A 20,150-nucleotide genomic window follows, 5' to 3' on the forward strand; every position below is an offset into this window, starting at 1 on the left:
AGCAGCCTATATTTTAATTTGCTAAATCTGGTGACCCTAGAGGGTGAACACTGGGGAGGGAACCAGGTACCTGAGGGATCAGAGGAGGAAAAGCCAGTATCCACTAGAGAAGCTGGCATTTGAATGGTACCTCAAAAGTTTCTCTAGATAAAGATGGAAGAGAAAGGCAGAATAGTCAAAAGGAGCAACATGAGATAAAGTGGTGGGACAATAAATTGGGAAGTATTTGGGAGCAGATCATAGATTGAATAGGGAAAACTGGGCAAGAAGGTGGTCATGCAAGAGGACATTAAAGCATCTGTTATTTTGGTGCTTATTCAGTGGCTAAGGGAGAGATGCATAGGGTTACTGTTTCTTATTGTGAGCAGAAATGTGGAATTTTAAACTTCTTACTCTTGTGCTGCGAGGTGGGTGCCAGGTTATGTATATAAAAATAGTTATTCTTGTGAAACCAAAACTCTAAAGGTAACATGTTAGAAAAATAAAAGTAAAAGTATACAAGTCATTTTAGTGGAGGAATATAGTAAGCACAAGAGGAAGAAAAGACTCTGTTATGTGTGATTGTGGTTAAGGCTCTTAGTATTTTTAGGGCACAAACTTGTAGATGGGATGACAAGTGGCAATTGCAGTTATATCTTCATTTACCTAAGAAATATCTGCCCCTAGACTTGGGTGTACTCTAAGTCTGCAGCGTTACTAAAATGAAATTAACATACTTAAATTAAAATAGAGGTGACCTAGGTGCACTGGCTCACGCCTGTAATCCCAGCACTTTGGGAGGCCGAGGCAAAAGGATTGCTTGAGGCCAGGAGTTCAAGACCAGCCTGGGCAACAAAGCAAGACTCTGTCTCTACAAAAAATAAAAAATTAGCCAGGCGTGGTGGTGCACGCCTGTAATCTCAGCTACTCGGGAGGCTGAGGTAGGGAGGGTCACTTGAGCCTGGGAGGTTGAGGCTGCATTGATCCATGATCATGCCACTGCACTATAGCCTAGGCAACCATGTGAGACCCTGTCTCAAAAAATAAATAAATAAATAAATAAAAAATAAAATAGAGGTGAGAGTTTGGAGTCTTAATTCTGGAAGGTGAATTCCAGAAAAGTAAATTTAGTGGTATGAGCAAAGATCTAAGGCAAGTCCCAACTGAATAACATGAAAACACATTAAACATAAATGGATATATGGTCACTTTGATCTAAACCACAGGGAAATGTTAGAAAGTTAAAGCTTGAAAAGTATAGCCCGATAGCAGGGCTTTTACAAAGGAAGAGAGATGTAAAACATGAAGATGAAGAAAAGCTGGAAAGCAGGCACCTGATCCCTGGACATGTGTCCTAATAGTCTTTATGGGGCAGTTAAGATAAACACCCGAAAATTTAAAGGGCAAATACAGTGCTTTAGTTGTTTTTCTATTTTGTAACAATATCTTTATTTATCTACCTTGATGATTTCACCTGCTCTTCAATGTGGGCCAAGGACATGATATCCTGCCCATTTCTTTGACATTCCAGAACAAATTCCTGCTGATGGAGTTTCTGCCATTTATCGTGGAAGACTAAAAACATACAAATTCTGATAATTAGAAATTTTAATTCTCAAAGGACACAGTTCAGAAACCCTGTGAATATGTTATTGAAAGCTCTCATGTGCAACTGTACATTTCGAATGGCCCACATTGGTTTTCTGATTAATATGGAATTGTGACATTAGATTTTTGGTTATCAAAACTTTACTGTTAGTGTTAGACCTGCCTTTTCTTTCTAACTCATGGGTATTCAGGACTCAGGACTCTTTTTTTTTAACACCAAGAACTTCCCTAGCCTTTTCTGAGAAGCATCTAGTGAGAGAAGTGTAGAGGCTAAGAGAAGGAAGAGTTGGGGGGGGGGGGCTTGAAATCTGCAGGCTCCTGCAGGCAAGTCACCTGGTGGGGCAGGCCCTGCAGGGTGCATTGCCATAGCAGTGGGTGGGCATCTCTGGAAACTTCCCCTTAGAGCAGAGAGGCTGTTCTTTCAGAAGAGCAGCTTCATCATCTCTCTTTTCTTTTCATGGTGGCTGGTAGCTCTTTTATCCATTTCCATCCTGTTATGCCTATGGCTCTTCCTCCTCAAGTCATATGTAGCTGCAGTACAGTGAGATAGAGCTCAGGGCAAACTATGGAAAGTAATGGTATTTAGTTAGAGTCTGAAAGCCCAACTTCAAGATCTTTTACTGCCATTTGTTAGGGCATGACCTTGGGCATGGCATTTAACCACTCTGAGCTTTGGTTTTCTCATCCTTAAACTGAGTATTCATATTTCATGTATTATCTGCCTTATAGAATTATTGAGGATTAAATGAGAAAATGTAAGTGGAAGTTTATCCTAGGGCTATGATGATGATTGTGATTAGTATTATTTAAAAGTCCAGTGGGTGGGCCAGTTTTTCCCACCTAGAAAAATATAGGACTCCTATTCAAAGTCTTATGGAACAAAAATCATCACTAACTTGCTTATTTGAATTTCTATAATGAAGTAAAAATTCAAGATAGATGGAATTTTTGAAGAAGCTCCTGACTGTTGAATAATTCTTATATATTTTAAAAACTGTCACAATATAAGTATTTTTAAAGTAGTATATAATGGTTCCTGAAAATACCTGAAATGCCCATCCTTTTATACATGTTTAAGTATGCAATTTGTTCTAAATGTCTAATCGTGAATGATTAAATAATTTGCATGCTGTTTTCAGTGCTATGAATTAAAGACTAATTGAAGTATAATTTTTTTGCAGTAAAATTATATCATCTTTTATGTAGTACATTTAAAAATATTCTAGGCCGGTTCTAATTTTATAGTTTTATTATTTTAATTTAATGCACCAAGTAATTAAAAATTGCTACAAAGAAAAGAAGCCAAAAATGATTTTAGTTAATTTCCCCTCAACAGAGTGAAAAGATGATAAGTAGAATAATGGAAGAGAGCCCAACACAGTTCCTGGCACATAAAGATATTCATTAAATATTCCTTAATGAATAAGGAATGACTAATTTCTAAGTGGCTCTAGACTTTGAGAAAAGGCACCATTTTCAGTGCTGTATAAAATACAAAGAAGATAGGTTGACATCTTCATATTAAAATACCTCCATGCAGAGTTCCCACAAGCCAATTTTTATTGAATCATTAGATCCGCAGTTTGCTCTGCTTTCCTTTTTCTCTTTGTTCTTGGATAGATTCTCAGGCCTAAGTCAGTTACAGATATTGAGAGACAATTCTCCATGGGTATCATGCATTTCTGTATCTCTTGCAAGCAGAGGCACTGACTTCTCTTTGTTCTGGACTATCTCTTCAAGGATGTTTATATAGCAAGTAGCTGTGGAAGACAAAAATAATCTCTCCCTCTGGAGCAAAGTATAGGTTTGCTTATAGCCTTGGAAGATAGAGGCTTAGTGTCTCCTTCCAGAATAAAGTCTAATAAAGATAGTAGCTCCCTCTGAGATAAAGAGCAGGGATGCTTATTGCTATTTATAGAAGATTTGGGTTCCCTAAGCTAAGGGTTCCTCTCCTGTAACGTAACCCACTGCATGTACAAATGTTACCTGGCCCTTATTGTGTCATCCTGTGGGAATTGGGGCTTAGGAAACTGGAACAAGAAATGCTGATATTCAGGCTACTCTTAACTGCCTTTTGTCTCTGACCAAGGCACCTTCTGTCTTCTACCAGCATCCATGAAACTATGGAAGGCTAACTTGTCATCTTGCAAGTAGGATAAAATCTCAAACCCTAAACAATTCTTTTTTTTTTTTTTTTTGAGACAGGGTCTTGCTCTGTTGTCCAAGAGAGAGTACAGTGGTACGATCATGGCTAACTCTAGCCTCAACCTCCTGGGCTCAAGCAATCCTCCCACCTTTCAGCCTCCCAAGTAGCTAGGACCACATGTGGGCACCACCACACCCAGCTAATTTTTTTTTAATTAACTTGTTTTTCTTTTGTAGAGACAGAATTTTGCCATGTTGCCCAGGCTGGTCTCAAACTCTTGGGCTCAAGCAATCTGCCTGTCTCAGCCTCTGAAAGTGGTGGGGTTACAGGCATGAGCCACTGTGCCTGGCCCCTAAACAATCCTGGACAACAGATTGCAGCAATATTTGGGTAACTTGGCTGGTATGGTGTGGTGTAGTTGATACACTCATGTAGGCAAGGAACCCTTTTACCTCCAGTGGCTAACCACTCTTTTGGATATACGTGGGGACCCTGGGAACATATTCTCCAGCCACCATGAGGAGAAATGAATGGGCATCAGGGCTGGAAGTAGAAGATGGGATGAGACCTAGAGCTTTTGGCGCAGAGCACTGGCTAGAACTATGAAGACTCTGATAAAACTTGAGGTAGTGCTTGGGTGGAGGTGGACAGAGGCTATAGAGGAAGGAGGAGGAAAAATAGGTTGATAGAGGAAAGAAGAGTCCATGAAACTTCACAGCAGCCAAAAGTCATTCATCCTTATTGAAACTTCTAAGTCAGCGTTGGCACCTATCATTCCAAAGCTTATTAGCTTTTTTTTTTCTTTTTTTTTTTTTTGAGCCATGAGTACACATTTTTGTGAGTACTCTGCATTGGTGCCTTAATGCCTTGTTGAGTATGCCCACATTGAGTGCTTGCTGGTGGCTGAATGTGAACAGGCTTGTTCTGGGAAAAGACATAATGGCAGCGTCTGGTATTTTTGGTCATTCTGCCTATGTCCACTTTCCTTCATCCCCCATCCTCACCCTAGTCCTTATGGTTTATTAAAATACTTCCCAGCTACCACTTAGGCAACTCTAACCACGTGCAAGGCTGGCCACAGAGCTCTGAACCTCAGAAGTCTCAGCTCCTTCTGACTCCCTCGGAGTTGGAACGTGCTAATGCTGCTTCCTGGAATGAGCCCTTTGCCCAGTTTTCTGTTGCGGGAAAGTATTTGGGGTTGTTAGTGAATGTGCTGCATCTTTTTACTTGATAGCCACATGATAAAACAGTTGTATTTTCTTTCATGCCATAGGGACTTCTATCCGGCGTCATCGGATTACTCTCCCGCCTCCTGATGAGGATCAGTTTTATACTGTGTATCATTTTAATGTCGGCACAGAGGTTGTCTTCTATGGTCGGACATTCAAGATTTATGATTGTGATGCATTCACAAGAAACTTTTTGAGGAAAATAGGGGTCAAAGTGAATCCCCCAGTACCATGTCCAGAAGATCCTTACATGAAGATTCGGAGAGAGGTAAGGAATTGACGTTCATTGAGTTCTTGTCTTCAAAATAAAAATTCCTTTGGAAAGTCAGTAAAGGGTATTTGTACTCCTGATGCAGATGTCAAAGACCTTTTAGGGCCATAGTTATTCCAGTTGTTTTGTTATTCTTTGGGCCAGAGGGAAGGCTGAGTGTTAGCCACAGAGCAGGAATGACTTCCTCACTGCCTCACCCCAATTCTCTCTGTGGAGAGTCTCTCTTTCAGGTAGTAGGAGTCTTCAGTGAACTGCACAGGTGAGACAGTTTCTAGACACCCACAACTGGCTTTGTGGTCACTGATGGTGTATGAATTGTATCCACACTTCCTTGGCTTGTGTTTTTGCATTTTAGTTGCCTAACTGGCTAGAAAGATCTTTGCTTCTATACTAGGGATTTAATGAACCAAGCCTTGGGTACACCTTTTTACTTCCCCCTAGGAAATTCCAGGTCCTCTTAGGGTGGCATTGGAATGCCGAGATGCTCTGGAAGAATAAGGAGGACCATGATTCTGGTGTACCCCCTTTAGGAAATGATATTTGTGTACAACGTCTGACCCCAGCTAGGGTAAGGGAGTAAAGACTCAATATTTTTAGTATTATTTTTGTCTTCCTATGTTTTAAACAGTCCCTGGGCCCAAATTCTGTTTTCTAGAAGAATTTGAACACTCACAGGGGTAGAAGGTGGCACACCCAGCTAATCTCTTTGCTGGGACTGGATCGCAAATCTCTTGACTCTTACCCTGTTTTCCATCATCATCACTTGTTTCCTTTTTCCTTTTCTATTGAAGTGTGATTACACACAGTAAAATACACAGAAATTAAGTGTACAGTTGGATGAGTCTTAACAAATACATGTACCCCTATAACCTACCCCCAGATTGAGATGTAGAGCATTTCTCTTCCCCCAGAAAGTCCCCTCATGTGTTTTTCCTATCAATCCCACTCCCCACCACAGACAACTGCTGTCCTCATTTCGATCCCCATAGATGAGTGTTGTCTGATTTTTATTGTTTTAAAACTTACAATTCATTTCCTTGCAGAGAGGTAACAAAATTTAGAACAAAATTCTCTTTGGATTCTGTTTTGATCTCTTTTTAAAAGCCACTTGTAGGATCATTCATCTACTCCTGCCTCCCAGCCCCAGCAAAATTATTCTTTAATGTTGTAGGCATACAACCCTCTGGAGAAATATATGTATTGTTGATCCTGGAATATTTAAGGTGAAATGCCTGTATATTGATGTACAAAGGGATATTTTTGGTTTGGATTCATTTTTAGTTTTTCCAAATGCCCTGGATGAAAGAGTCTAGATAAATAGAAAGAATTTAGAGCCAGCAGAGAGAACTTGAAGGAAATGGATCCAAATGAATTGCCACCCTTTGCATATGGCTACACTCATTCACTAACAGTTGTTGTTACATGATAGTGATTGTGAATGATGATGGATTATATGAAAATGCACAGAGCATCATGGGATTTCATAGGTTTATGAAGAGAAAATATATATATATATATTTAAAATTATACTTTAAGTTCTGGGATACATGTGCAGAATGTGCAGGTTTGTTACATAGATATACACGTGCCATGGTGGTTTTCTGCACCCATCAACCCATCATCTACATTAGGTGTTTCTCCTAATGCTATCCCTCCCCTATCCCCCCATCCCCTGATAGGCCCTGGTGTGTGATGTTCCCCTCCCTGTGTCCATGTGTTCTCATTGTTCAACTCCCATTTATGAGTGAGAACATGGAGTGTTAGGTTTTCTGTTCCTGTGTTAGTTTGCAGAGAATGATGGTTTCCAACTTCATCCATGTCCCTACAAAGGACGTTAACTCATCCTTTTTAATGAGTGCATAGTATTCCATGGTGTATACATGCCACATTTTCTTTATCCAGTCTATCATTGATGAGTATTTGCATTGGTTCCAAGTCTTTGCTATTGTGAATAGTGCTGCAGTAAACATACATGTGCATGTGTCTTTATAGTAGGATGATTTATAATCCTTTGGGTATATACCCAGTAATGGGATTGCTGGGTCAAATGATATTTCTGGTTCTAGATCCTTAAGGAATTGCCACATTGTCTTCCATAATGGTTGAACTAATTTGCACTCCCATGAACAGTGTAAAAGCATTCCTATTTTTCCACATCCTCTCCAACATCTGTTGTTTCCTGACTTTCTAATGATTGCCATTCTTTTTTTTTTTTTCTTCCGAAATGGAGTCTCACTCTGTTGTCCAGGCTGCAGTGCAGTGGCACGATCTTGACTCACTGCAAACTCCGCCTCCCGGGTTCAAGCAATTCTCTGCCTCAGCCTCCTGAGTAGCTGGGATTACAGGGGCCTGCCACCACATCCGGCTAATTTTTTTTTTTTTGTATTTTTAGTAGAGACGGGGTTTCACCGTCTTGGCCAGGTTGGTATTGAACTCCTGACCTCGTGACCCACCTGCCTCAGCCTCCCAATGATCACCATTCTAACTGGCATGAGATGGTATCTCATTGTGGTTTTGATTTGCATTTCTCTAATGACCAGTGATGATGAGCTTTTTTTCATATGTTTGTCGGCCGTATAAATGTCTTGTTTTGAGAAGTGTCTGTTCATATCCTTTGCCCACTTTTTTATGTTTTTTTTTTTGTTTTGTAAATTTGTTTAAGTTCCTTGTAGATTCTGGATATTAGCCCTTTGTCAGATGGATAGGTTGCAAAAATTTTCTTCTATTTTGTAGTTTGTCTGTTCACTCTGATGATAGTTTCTTTTGCTGTGCAGAAGCTCATTAGCATAATTAGATCCCATTTGTCAATTTTGGCTTTTGTTGCCATGCTTTTGGTGTTTTAGTCATGAAGTCTTTTTCCCTGTCTATGTCCTGAATGGTATTGCCTAGGTTTTCTTTAGAGTTTTTATGGTTTTAGGTCTTATGTTTAAGTCTTTAATCCATCTTGAGTTAATTTTTGTATAAGGTGTAAGGAAGGGGTCCAGTTTCAGTTTTCTGCATATGGCTAGCCAGTTTTCCCAACACCATTTATTAAATAGGGAATCCTTTCTTCATTGCTTGTTTTTGTCAGGTTTGTCAAAGATCAGATGGTTGTAGATGTGTAGTGTTATTTCTGAGGCCTCTCTTCTGTTGCATTGGTTTATATATCTGTTTTGGTACCAGTACCATGCTGTTTTGGTTACTATAACCTTGTAGTATAGTTTGAAGTCAGGTAGTGTGATGCCTCCAGCTTTGTTCTTTTTGCTTAGGATTGTCTTGGCTATATGAGCTCTTTTTTGGTTCCATATGAAATTTAAAGTATTTTTTTCTAATTCTGTGAAGAAAGTCAATGGTAGCTTGATGGAGATGGCATTGAATCTATAGATTACTTTGGGCAGTCTGACCATTTTTGCAATATTGATTCTTCTATCCATGAGCATGGAATGTTTTTCCATTTGTTTGTGTCCTCCCTTATTTCCTCGAGCAGTGGTTTGTAGTTCTCCTTGAAGAGATCCTTCACATCCCTTGTGAATTGTATTCCTAGGTATTTTATTCTCTTTGTAACAGTTGTGAATGGGAGTTCACTCATGATTTGGCTCTCTGTTTGTCTGTTATTGGTGTATAGGAATGCTTGTGTTTTTTGCACATTGATTTTGTGTCCTGAGACTTTGCCAAAGTTGGTTATCAGCTTAAGGAGATTTTGGGCTGAGATGATGGTTTTCTAAATATACAATCATGTCATCTGCAAATAGAGACAATTTGACTTCCTGTCTTCCTATTTGAATACCCTTTATTTCTTTCTCTTGCCTGATTGCCCTGGTCAGAACTTCCAATACTATGTTGAATAGGAGTGGTGAGAGAGGGCATCCTTGTCTTGTGCCAGCTTTCAAAGGGAATGCTTCCAGCTTTTGCACATTCAGTATGATATTGGCTGTGGGTTTGTCATAAACAGCTCTTATTATTTTGAGATACATTCCGTCAATATCTAGTTTATGGAGAGTTTTTAGCATGAAGCGGTATTGAATTTTATTGAAGGCCTTTTCTGTATCTATTGAGATAATCATGTGGTTTTTGTCATTGGTTCTATTTATGTAATTCATTACGTTTATTGATTTGCACATGTTGAACCAGCCTTGCATCCCAGGGATGAAGCTGACTTGATCTGGATGGATAAACTTTTTCATGTGCTACTGGATTGGGTTTGCCAGTATTTTATTCATGATTTTTGCATCGATCTTCATCAGGGATACTGGCCTGAAATTTTCTTTTTTTGTTGTGTCTCTGCCAGGTTTTGGTATCAGGATGATGCTGGCCTCATAAAATGAGTTAGGGAGGAGTGCCTCTTTTTCTGTTGTTTGAAATGGTTTCAGAAGGAATGGTACCAGCTCCTCTTTGTACCTCTGGTAGAATTTGGCTGTGAATTGATCTGGTCCTGGGCTTTTTTTGGTTGGTAGGCTATTGATTATTGCCTCAATTTCAGAACTTGTTATTGGTCTATTCAGGGATTTGACTTCTTCCTGGGTTAGTCTTGGGAGGGTGTATGTGTCCAGGAATTTATTTCTTCTAGATTTTCTAGTTTATCTGCGTAGAGGTGTTTATACTATTCTCTGATGGTAGTTTGTATTTCTGTGGGATCAGTGGTGATATCCTGTTTATCGTTTTTTATTGTGTCTATTTGATTCTTCTCACTTTTTTTCTTTGTCTGGCTATCTATTTTGACTGCTATCTATATAGACTGCTATCTATTAGCAGTCTATCTTTTTTGTTGATCTTTTCAGAAAACTACCTCCTGGATTCATTGATTTTTTGAAGGATTTTTCATGTCTCTATCTCCTTCAGTTCTGCTCTGATCTCAGTTATTTCTTGCCTTCTGCTAGCTTTTGCATTTGTTTGCTCTTGCTTCTCTAGTTCTTTTAATTGTGATGTTAGTGTGTTGATTTTAGATCTTTCCCACTTTCTCCTGTGGGCATTTAGTGCTATAAATTTCCCTCTGAACAGCGCTTTAGTTGTGTCCCAGAGATTGTGGTATGTTGTGTCTTTGTTCTCATTTGTTTCAAATAACTTATTTATTTCTGCCTTAACTTTGTTATTTACCCAGTAGTCATTCAGGAGCAGGTTGTTCAGTTTCCATGCAGTTGTGCGGTTTTGAGTGAATTTCTTAATCCTGAGTTCTGAGTTGATTGCTCTGTGGTCTGAGAGACTGTTTGTTATGATTTCCGCTCTTTTGCATTTGCTGAGGTATGTTTTACTTCCCATTATGTGGTCAACTTTAGAATAATTGTGGTGCCGAGAAGAATGTATATCTGTTGATTTGGGGTGGAGAGTTCTGCAGATGTCTGTTAGGTCCGCTTGGTCCAGAGCTGAGTTCAAGTCCTGAATATCCTTGTTAATTTTCTGGCTCATTGATCTGTCTAATATTGACAGTGGGTTGTTAAAGTCTCTCATTATTATTGTGTGGAAGTCTAAATCTCTTTGTAGGTCTCTAAGAACTTGCTTTATGAATCTGGGTGCCCCTGTATTGGGTGCATATATATTTAGGATAGTTAGCTCTTCTTGTTGCATTGATTTCTTTACCATTATGAAATGCCCTTCTTTGTCTTTTTTGATCTTTGCTGGCTTAAAGTCTGTTTTATCAGAGACTAGGATAGCAACCCCTGCTTTTTTTTGCTTTCCATTTGCTTGGTAAATCTTCCTCCCTCCCTTTATTTTGAGCTATGTGTGTCTTTGCATGTGAGATGAGTCTCCTGAATACAGCACACCGATGTGTCTTGACTCTTCATCCAATTTGCCAGTCTGTGTCTTTTAATTGGGGCATTTAGCCTGTTTACATTTAAGGTTAAAATTGTTATGTGTGAATTTGATCCTGTCATTATGATGCTAGCTGGTTATTTTGTCCATTAGTTGATGCAGTTTCTTCATAGCGTCGATGGTCTTTACAATTTGGTATGTTTTTGTGGTGGCTGGTACCGGTTTTTCCTTTCCACATTTAGTGCTTCCTTCAGGAGCTCCTGTAAGGCAGGCCTGGCGATGACAAAATCTTTCAGTATTTGCTTGTCTGTAAAGGATTTTATTTCCCCCTTGCTTATGAAGCCTAGTTTGGCTGGATATGAAATTCTGGGTTGAAAATTCTTTTCTTTAAGGATGTTGAATATTGGCCCCCACTTTCTTGTGGCTTGTAGGGTTTCTTCAGAGAGGCCTGCTATTAGTCTGATGGGCTTCCCTTTGTGGGTAACCTGACCTTTCTCTCTGGCTGCCCTTAACACTTTTTCCTTCATTTCAACCTTGGTGAATCTGACAATTATATGTCTTGGGGTTTCTCTTCTTGAGGAGTATCTTTGTGGTGTCCTCTGTATTTCCTAAATTTGAAGGTTGGCCTGTCTTGCTAGGTTGGGGAAGTTCTCCTGGATAATATCCTGAAGAGTGTTTTGCAACTTCGTTCCATTCTCCCTATCACTTTCAGGTACGTCAAACGTACGTTTGGTCTTTTCACATAGTCCCATATTTCTTGGAGGCTTTGTTTGTTCCTTTTCATTCTTTTTTTCTCTTATCTTGTCTTCATGCTTTATTTCATTAAGTTGATCTTCCATCTCTGATATCCTTTCTTCCGCTTGATCGATTCAGCTATTGATACTTGTGTATGCTTCACAAAGTTCTCGTGCTGTGTTTTTCAGCTCCATCAGGTCTTTTATGTTCTTCTCTAAGCTGGTTATTCTAGTTAGCAATTCCTCTAACCTTTTTTCAAGGTCCTTAGCTTCCTTGCATTGGGTTAGAACATGCTCCTTTAGCTCAGAGGAGTTTGTTATTACCCACCTTCTGAAGCCTACTTCTGTCAATTCATCAAACTCATTCTCCGTCCAGTTTTGTTCTCTTGCTGGCAAGAAGTTGTGGTCCTTTGGAGGAGAAGAAGTGTTCTGGTTTTTGGAATTTTCAGCCCTTTTGTGCTGGTTTTTCCTCATCTTTGTGGATTTATCTACCTTTGGTCTTTGATGTTGGTGACCTTTGGATGGAGTTTTCATTTGGACATCCTTTTTGTTGATGTTGATGCTATTCCTTTCTGTTCGTTAGTTTTCCTTCTAATAGTCAGGCTTCTCTGCTGCAGGTCTGCTGGAGTTTGCTGGAGGTCCACTCCAGACCTTGTTTGCCTGGGTATCACCAGTGGAGGCTGCAGAACAGCAAAAATTGCTGCCTGTTCCTTCCTCTGGAAGCTTCATCCCAGAGGTGCACCCACCAGATGCCAGCTGGAGGTCTTCTGTAAGAGGTGTCTGTCAACCCTTGCTGGGAGGTGTCTCCTAGCAGGAGGCACAGGGGTCAGGGACCCACTTGAGGAGACAATCTGTCCCTTAGCAGAGCTCGAGCGCTGTGCTGGGAGATCTGCTGCTCTCTTCAGAGCTGGCAGGAGGAACGTTTAAGTCTGCTGAAACTGTGTCCACAGCCACCCCTTCCCCCATGTGCTGTGTCCCAGGAAGATGGAAGTTTTATCTATAAGCCTGTGACTAGGGCTGCTGCCTTTCTTTCAGAGATGCCTTACCCAGAGAGAAGGAATCTAGAGAGGTAGTCTGACTACAAAATCTTTGCCAAGCTGTGGTGGACCCCACCCAGTTAGAACTTCCTGGAGGCTTTGTTTACACTCTGAGGGGAAAACTGCCTACACAAGCCTCAGTAATGGCGGATGCCCCTCCCCCCACCAAGCTCCAGCATCCCAGATCAACTTTAGACTGCTGTGCTGGCAGCAAGAATTTCAAGCCATTGGTCTTAGCTTGCTGGGCTCTGTGGGGTTGGGATCCACTGAGCTAGACCACTTGGCTCCCTGGCTTCCACCTCCTTTCCAGGGGAGTGAGCAGTTCTGTCTCACTGGTGTTCCAGGCGCCACTGGGGTATGAAAAAAAACTCCTGCAGCTAGCTTGGTGTCTGCCCAAACAGCTGCCCAGTTTTGTGCTTGAAACCTAGGGCCCTGGTGGTGTAGGCACCCGAGGAAATCTCCTGGTCTGAAGGTTGCAAAGACCATGGGAAAAGCATAGTATCTGGGCTGGAGTGCACTGTTCCTCATGGCATAGTCCTTCATGGCTTCTGTTGGCTAGGGGAGGGAGTTCCCCGACCCCTTGCGCTTCCTGGGTGAGGCAACGCCCCACCCTGCTTTGGCTCGCCCTCCCTGGGCTGCACCTACTGTCTAACCAGTCCCAATGAGATGAGCCGAATACCTCAGTTGGAAATGCAGAAATCACCCCCCTTCTGCATTGATCTCGCTGGGAGCTGCAGACCGGAGCTGTTCCTATTCGGCCATCTTGCCAGCCACCCCCAGAAAAAGATCTTTTGTGCCAGGAATTGCGAATAAATACCAAGAACAGCTAAGAAATGTTTTAAATAATTTCCTTTCAGAGTGGGAACATCATTTTAGCATTTATTCCCTCAGGGAGAAAATTCTTCAATAAATATAGAAATCTTTGGGAAATTAGGAGTTTAATAAGAGGCTTCTATATTGACTTTCATACATTTACTTCTGCAGTGTTTGCTGTCTTGAACTGTAAAGTTAAAATTAAACAATTTAACTTAGACTGAAAAGAATCCCAATGGTATATTATCAATAATGCTTTTCTTAGAGGCCTCATAATGCCAAAGAAACGTTTTTCAATCAATTGAAATTGTGGTCCCATAATTTCATTTAAATATCAGGGATAAGACTGAAGAGTCTTTGGAAAGCCATCATGTCTCCCCACTGTCTTGGGTTAAGACTGCACCTAGACTGCCCTCAACAGATAGAAATTTCAAGAATTTACAAAAAGATTGTATAACCTGATTTGGGATAACATCTCCCTTGTCAGTGTGCACTTCTTTATATAACAGTCCTATTTGATTACATCAGATGAAATGGGGGCAGTTTAACTTCACGACAGGGCTGCAGAAGTGCAAATAGAGGGAAGAGTTACATCAAGAAGACTGTGGAACTAGTGGTTCCTGGGCCAGAGGACAGCCGAGGCAGAGGCTCTGCAGACCTTAAGTTCTCCATTTGCTGTGCTCCTGTTTCTCCGGGGCATTCTTATCCTTGATACCTAAAGCTTTTTGAGCTAAAATAAAACAGTGAATATATTTCTTCCCTTTTACCTTCACAATAATCTTTGAATGAGTAAGAATTATGTACACATATGAATTTCCCAGTGAAAAGACAAATTATGTTTTTGGTTGAGATATAATTAACATAGAGTCAGTTGTATAAATCTTAAGTGTATAGGTCAACACGTTTTGTAAAATGTGTGCAGTTGAGTAACCAACACAAAAATCGAGATGTAGAATATTTTTATCACTTTAGAAAGCTCCTTTCTCCCCCTTTCTGGTCAAATTCCCTACCTGGAGGCAATTACTATTCTGATTTCTGTTACCATAGATTAGTTTTGTCTGTTCTTAAATAAGAATTTTAAATCTTTGAGAAAAGTCAGTTTTAAAAAATATTAAAGAAGTATAGTTTTTTCCATTTATTTATTTATTTATTTATTTATTTATTTATTTAGATACGGAGTATTGCTCTGTTGCCCAGGCTGGAGTGCAGTGGCACAATCTTGGCTCACTGCAACCTCTGCCTCCCAGGTTCAAGGAATTGTCCTGCCTCAGCCTCCTGAGTAGCTGGGATTACTGGCGCCTGCCACCACACCTGGCTAAATGTTTTTGTATTTTTAGTAGGGATGACCAGGCTGGTCTCAAACTCCTGGCCTCAAATGATCCACCTACCTTGGCCTCCCAAGGTGCTGAGATTACAGGTGTGAGTCACCCTGCCTGGCCAGAAGTATAATTTAGTGTATTAATGTTTAATATGAAAAACTTCTTCATACTTGTTTGTCTCTATTCTTAAGGTTAAAACTGGTTATAGATGCATATGTATCTATGTCATAGTTGAAATTAAAAAACAAAATCACAGAATAGACTATAGAAAAGTAGATCTTTTTTGTTTTCTTTTTTTTTTTGAGACAGGGTCATGTTCTGTTGCCTAGGCTGGAGCGCAGTGGTGTGAACATAGCTCACTGCAGCCTTGACCTCCTGAGGTCAACAATTCTCCCATCTCAGCCTCCCGAGTAGCTGAGACTACAGGCGTGTAACACCGTACCTGGCTAATGTTTTTTTTTAAGAGTTGTGTTTTTGGCCGGGCGCGGTGGCTCAAGCCTGTAATCCCAGCACTTTGGGAGGCCGAGACGGGCAGATCACGAGGTCAGGAGATCGAGACCATCCTGGCTAACACAGTGAAACCCCGTCTCTACTAAAAAATACAAAAAACTAGCTGGGTGAGGCGGCGGGCGCCTGTAGTCCCAGCTACTGGGGAGGCTGAGGCAGGAGAATGGCGTGAACCCGGGAGGCGGAGCTTGCAATGAGCTGAGATCCAGCCACTGCACTCCAGCCTGGGCGACAAAAAAAAAAAAAAAAAAGAGTTGTGTTTTTGCCATGTTGCCCAGGCTGATCTTGAACTCCTGAACTCAGTCTTCCCGCTTTGGCCTCCCAAAATGCTGGGATTACAGGCATGAGCCACCGTACCTGACCAAAAATGTATCTTTATGTATTTGTCACTTGATTGTGTGTATCTTAGAAGTGATTATGCAAACCCTGCAACTATTACTGACATTTTCTCCATTTGCAGGTTCTAGAACACGTAGAGCCCTTACGTCCCTACGAATCCCTCGACACCCTGAAACAGTTCCTCCAGTATCATGGCAAGATTTTGTGTTTCTTCTGCCTGTGGGATGACTCAGTCTCAATGTTTGGAGACCGTAGAAAACTCATCCTGCATTACTTCTTGTGTGATGATACTATTGAAATCAAAGAATTGCTTCCACACAACTCAGGCCAAGATGCTATAAAAATGTTCCTCCGGAGGAGTAAGCTGCCCAAGGTGAGCAGTGGACATAACCACTTTCTGAATTTGCTTGTGAGTCAAGAGACTAGAGTCACTGTTTGGAATGTTGTGTGTTATGACTATGTGATGATAATAACCATGCACTGGTGCAGGTATTTAGAAAACTTTCATTTTGTGCTCTCTATTAATATACATCTGTGAAAGTAATACAGAGAATATGATCAATTAGAGTTGGAACATTGAAGTTAAGGCAAGTAAAGGAAAAAAGTCAAATGTAAGAGAAAGCACCTATTCATCATTGAGTTCATATCCAGTTTTATGAAACTAAATGACTCCTTAGTAAAAGAATTGCTTGTGGCTTTGGACGGGGCACTACAGACTACTGAGGAGAGCCCATGGTTTGGTCTAGGTTGTGAATACAAACACACACTATATACATGCACCTACATGTGCATGTACACATGCACCCACAAACATACACATGCAAGTTTACAAACCAAAGTGCCTTTTCTGAGTGTAGCAACTGGTCACCAACTAGCCACTAGCTAGTGGCAGTGATGACTTTTGCATTTTATTTGATATTAAAAAGAGTTGTCAGATTGATTTCTATAAATATTTATGGCCATTTGAGAGCTCATGTAATTTGGGGGCAGCAGAAACTTCCCAGACCTGGATTAGAGTTGTGAGTCTGCCCCTTAATAGTTGTGCTACCTTGGGCAAATCGCATAACCTCTTTGAGCTTATTTCCCTGTCTTTAAAATGTGGTAACATAGTAAAAAAACAAAAAAACAAAAAAGCACCATCAAAGGACCTGTAAACACCTATAAGGACACTTAAAAACAAAGGCTTTTTCAAAAGCTCTGTTATATTTTCTTTCTTATTTGGGTAAAGTATCTTCTTAGTGCACATGGAAAGGTTACCATAACACTGATTTCCGAGGCAAATAACTGCTGGCCATTCAGTCCTCACGGGAGGTTTTTCCAGATTCTCTGAGCCCACTGCCAGAAGCCCTACTGCGTGTGCTTGGAGGCAGGGGAGGCACAGTTTGTCCCAGAGTGAGCCCTGGGATACGCATAGCAGGCAACCAGGAAGTGCCAGAAAAACCTGTTTTTAGAATGACTTTGAAAAATAGGCTAAATATAAAATAATAATGACATACCTGACATTTACAGTGTGCCAACATCAGTTAATTCATTTTATTCATTCATTCAACAAATATTCATTGAGTGCCACCTGTATGCCAGCCCTGGAGTTATAGTAAGAAAGGGAATGGATTAAATCCTACCACACCTTGTTTTGATTTTGTCTTCCAGAATTGCCCACCTAGAGTCTATCAACCAGGCCAGATAACAGATCGAGCGGTTCTCAATTTGTATGGTGACTTTATAAAGAACCAAGCGGATGGCTTCCTGATGGATAGATATAAGGGAAGGAACCTCACATTTTATTACCTGTTTCTAGGGTGACTTCTTTGGAACCTGAAGAGTGGGGCGAGTTACATACTCTTTTCTTGTGAGATTGTGAATGAAATCGATGATTACATAAATATGCATTGTACTGCTGTTTATTAGTAATAAGCATGCTGAAATGTCTATATAAATATATGCATTGCATTGCAGTTTATAAGTATAATACTACAGTGTTAAAATAATACTTTAGAACATTAACATCAACTGGTTGCTTTTTTATTTGATTTTTAAAATTTAGTTATTAAAGACTGAAGTTTTATTTTTAATTTCCTTTTTTTCTCTGGGAAGGGGTTCCTGGTTCTTTGGAGGGTCCATGGTGCCAATGCTATGTTCCTTTGTCTTTATTAGCTAGGAGAAGTAGACCAAGAGTTTTACAAAGATAGTGACCTGTCCCTCGGAGTCACCATCAATGTGTGGGGAAGAAAAGTGCTCCTTTGTGACTGTGATGAATTTACGAAGTCTTATTATAAGTCTAAATATGGAATTGGTAAGTGATACGTGTGTCAATTAAAATATTTTTAAAATTAAACTCTTTGTTCCCCAGTTAAGATTTTACTTTGGAGTTTCAAATGCTAGGCTCATAATAGCTACCACTTATTGTGCATTTGCTATCTTCCAGCTGTTTGTTGTCTTATATATTCCTAACAATTCTCTATGGGTAGGCTCATGATCCCCGTTTTAGAGGTGAAAAAAACCGAGACTTAAAGGGGGCTCATTTGTCCAAGGTTATGCAGTGAGCAAAGAGTGAGCCAAGATTTGAACTTGTCTGCCTGATGCCAGGGACTTCCATTTTCCTTTATAGTCCTCTGCCCCACTCCAGTATGGGGTAAATGTTTTGGCTGAGCAATCAAAATGGAAAATGAATGCTTTTCTTTTCACTTAATTCTTACCACAATGGGTATACCTAATTGAGTTATCAAGGGAATTCTCTTCTGCTAGTTTTGCTCTCCCTTTCCTGGTAAGGCTCAGCCAGGTCTTAAGCTTCTCTCTTCTCAGACATTAACTCCGTTCCAATAAGGTTAGTTCAGTTCAGAATGAAAATGAGCTATTGATTGAGTACCTACTATATGTAGGTCATTGTAGTAGACTTAGGAGATACAGAATTGCATAAGAAGTTTCTAGGCTGGAAGGGGAACTGAGACCTGCAGCGTGTGACACCGTGTTACGAGTGTCTTGGAAGCTGGTGGAGGATGTGACGTGAAACCTAAAACATAAACCCTCATTTGTTAAACTCCCCTCTACCTGAGTCTCCAGGTACCTGCTGCTGCTAGAAATTGATGGGACTTGCTGACCTCCCAGTTTGGGACTGGAGTTGGGATAGGGGGTACTTAGTCCTGTACTTCTCTCTGAACCTTGGAGTATTCATATGAACACACTTCCCCGAGGGGTGAGATGGAAGCCAGGTGCAACCGCAGCTTCTTAAAAGACAAGGTGCTTTGTCTCTAGAATGAGATGAAGCCATGCTATGTGTCTTGTTGTCTGCATTGTGTAGTATTCCTGGCCTTCTGGGAGTCTCTATACTGTGAGAGAAGGCACATCAAGCACACAAAGGGGTTAGAGTAAAAAAGGCTTTCAGTTTTACTCTTAGGTTCATTAGGGGAATTTGTCACACTGCATCTGCATGCCAGATTAGTCAAAATGTATGGGCCCTACTGGGGCCAAATTGGTGACCTCTTTTTATTTTATTTTCTAAAATTAGTCCCCTTCAGTGGACACAGTTGGGCATATTTGCCTTGGGGACTGTGGACAAGAAGCAGCCAGGAATGTGTAGGTGGCAGCTGCTCTGGAGAAGCTGCTGGTGGCCCTTAGACTATGGGAAAAGAATTTGGCCTTTAATAAATGTAGATCCCTGTTTGGAATCCATAAGTCTTTAGTATAGAATGAAAATTTAAATGTATATATCAAGATGAGTCACCAAAAACCATAACTTACACCTGATGATTACCTTAATATAAAGGACGTGGTAAATGTTCCAAAGCATTGTATGATTCCTTAAACATAAAGTCCAACTTTTGGTTGATGTTTGTCTGTCAGCTTGGTGAGAATATGAAAGTTGAATTTGGGAAAATGAATGTCCTAGTGGTGAGACTTAGTATGTTGTTAGGGTCTTAACGGCTTCTCTAGAAAATTTTTGGAGGCAATGTGAATTCCTTGTTGTGCTCCAAATCGAGTCATCCTGGGTAAATGTACCAGCTTCAAATGTCCTATGGTCCATTTCAGTTGAGTCCTTGTGCTTAATTTCTTTCTGTTCACTTCTTTTGTTCACTCTGTGGACTAATTGTATTATGTAAAAAAAAGTACTCTGTGCCTTTAAAGCTAATATAACATGAGCATTATGCATTTAAACAGAAAATTATGCAAATGCAAAATTATGATGCATTTCATAGTCGCACTGACTTTTTATATTTCTCATAACATATGTTAAAATATCCCATTTAACAGACACTATTATTACACAACATTTCTTGAGTTACAACAGTGTACTTAATGTAAGTAAAGACTAGAAATTATATCTATGATGAGGTGGAGGGGAGAATGAATCAGTATTCTCTGATAATCTTTGCATTTGTTTTTCCTGATTTTTTGGTAAGGTGAAATTAATATCCTTAATGTTACTTAGATACAGTTATTTCTG

The 20,150-nt window shown here is 40.3% G+C and overlaps 1 protein-coding gene across 1 annotated transcript in view; it reads left to right on the forward strand.

The window, feature by feature from the left end:
* EFHC2 (EF-hand domain (C-terminal) containing 2) overlaps nucleotides 1-20,150 on the forward strand; it is a 200,692-nt gene that overhangs the window by 81,275 nt on the left and 99,267 nt on the right. The window contains exons 4-7 of the mRNA XM_012001600.1: nucleotides 5,007-5,230; nucleotides 15,831-16,082; nucleotides 17,360-17,471; nucleotides 17,862-18,002. Of these exons, the coding sequence (XP_011856990.1) occupies nucleotides 5,007-5,230; nucleotides 15,831-16,082; nucleotides 17,360-17,471; nucleotides 17,862-18,002 (729 nt within the window). The remainder of the gene's footprint in view (nucleotides 1-5,006; nucleotides 5,231-15,830; nucleotides 16,083-17,359; nucleotides 17,472-17,861; nucleotides 18,003-20,150) is intronic.

The sequence above is a fragment of the Mandrillus leucophaeus genome, unplaced genomic scaffold, assembly GCF_000951045.1.
Source record: "Mandrillus leucophaeus isolate KB7577 unplaced genomic scaffold, Mleu.le_1.0 Scaffold666, whole genome shotgun sequence".
Taxonomy (NCBI): domain Eukaryota; kingdom Metazoa; phylum Chordata; class Mammalia; order Primates; family Cercopithecidae; genus Mandrillus; species Mandrillus leucophaeus.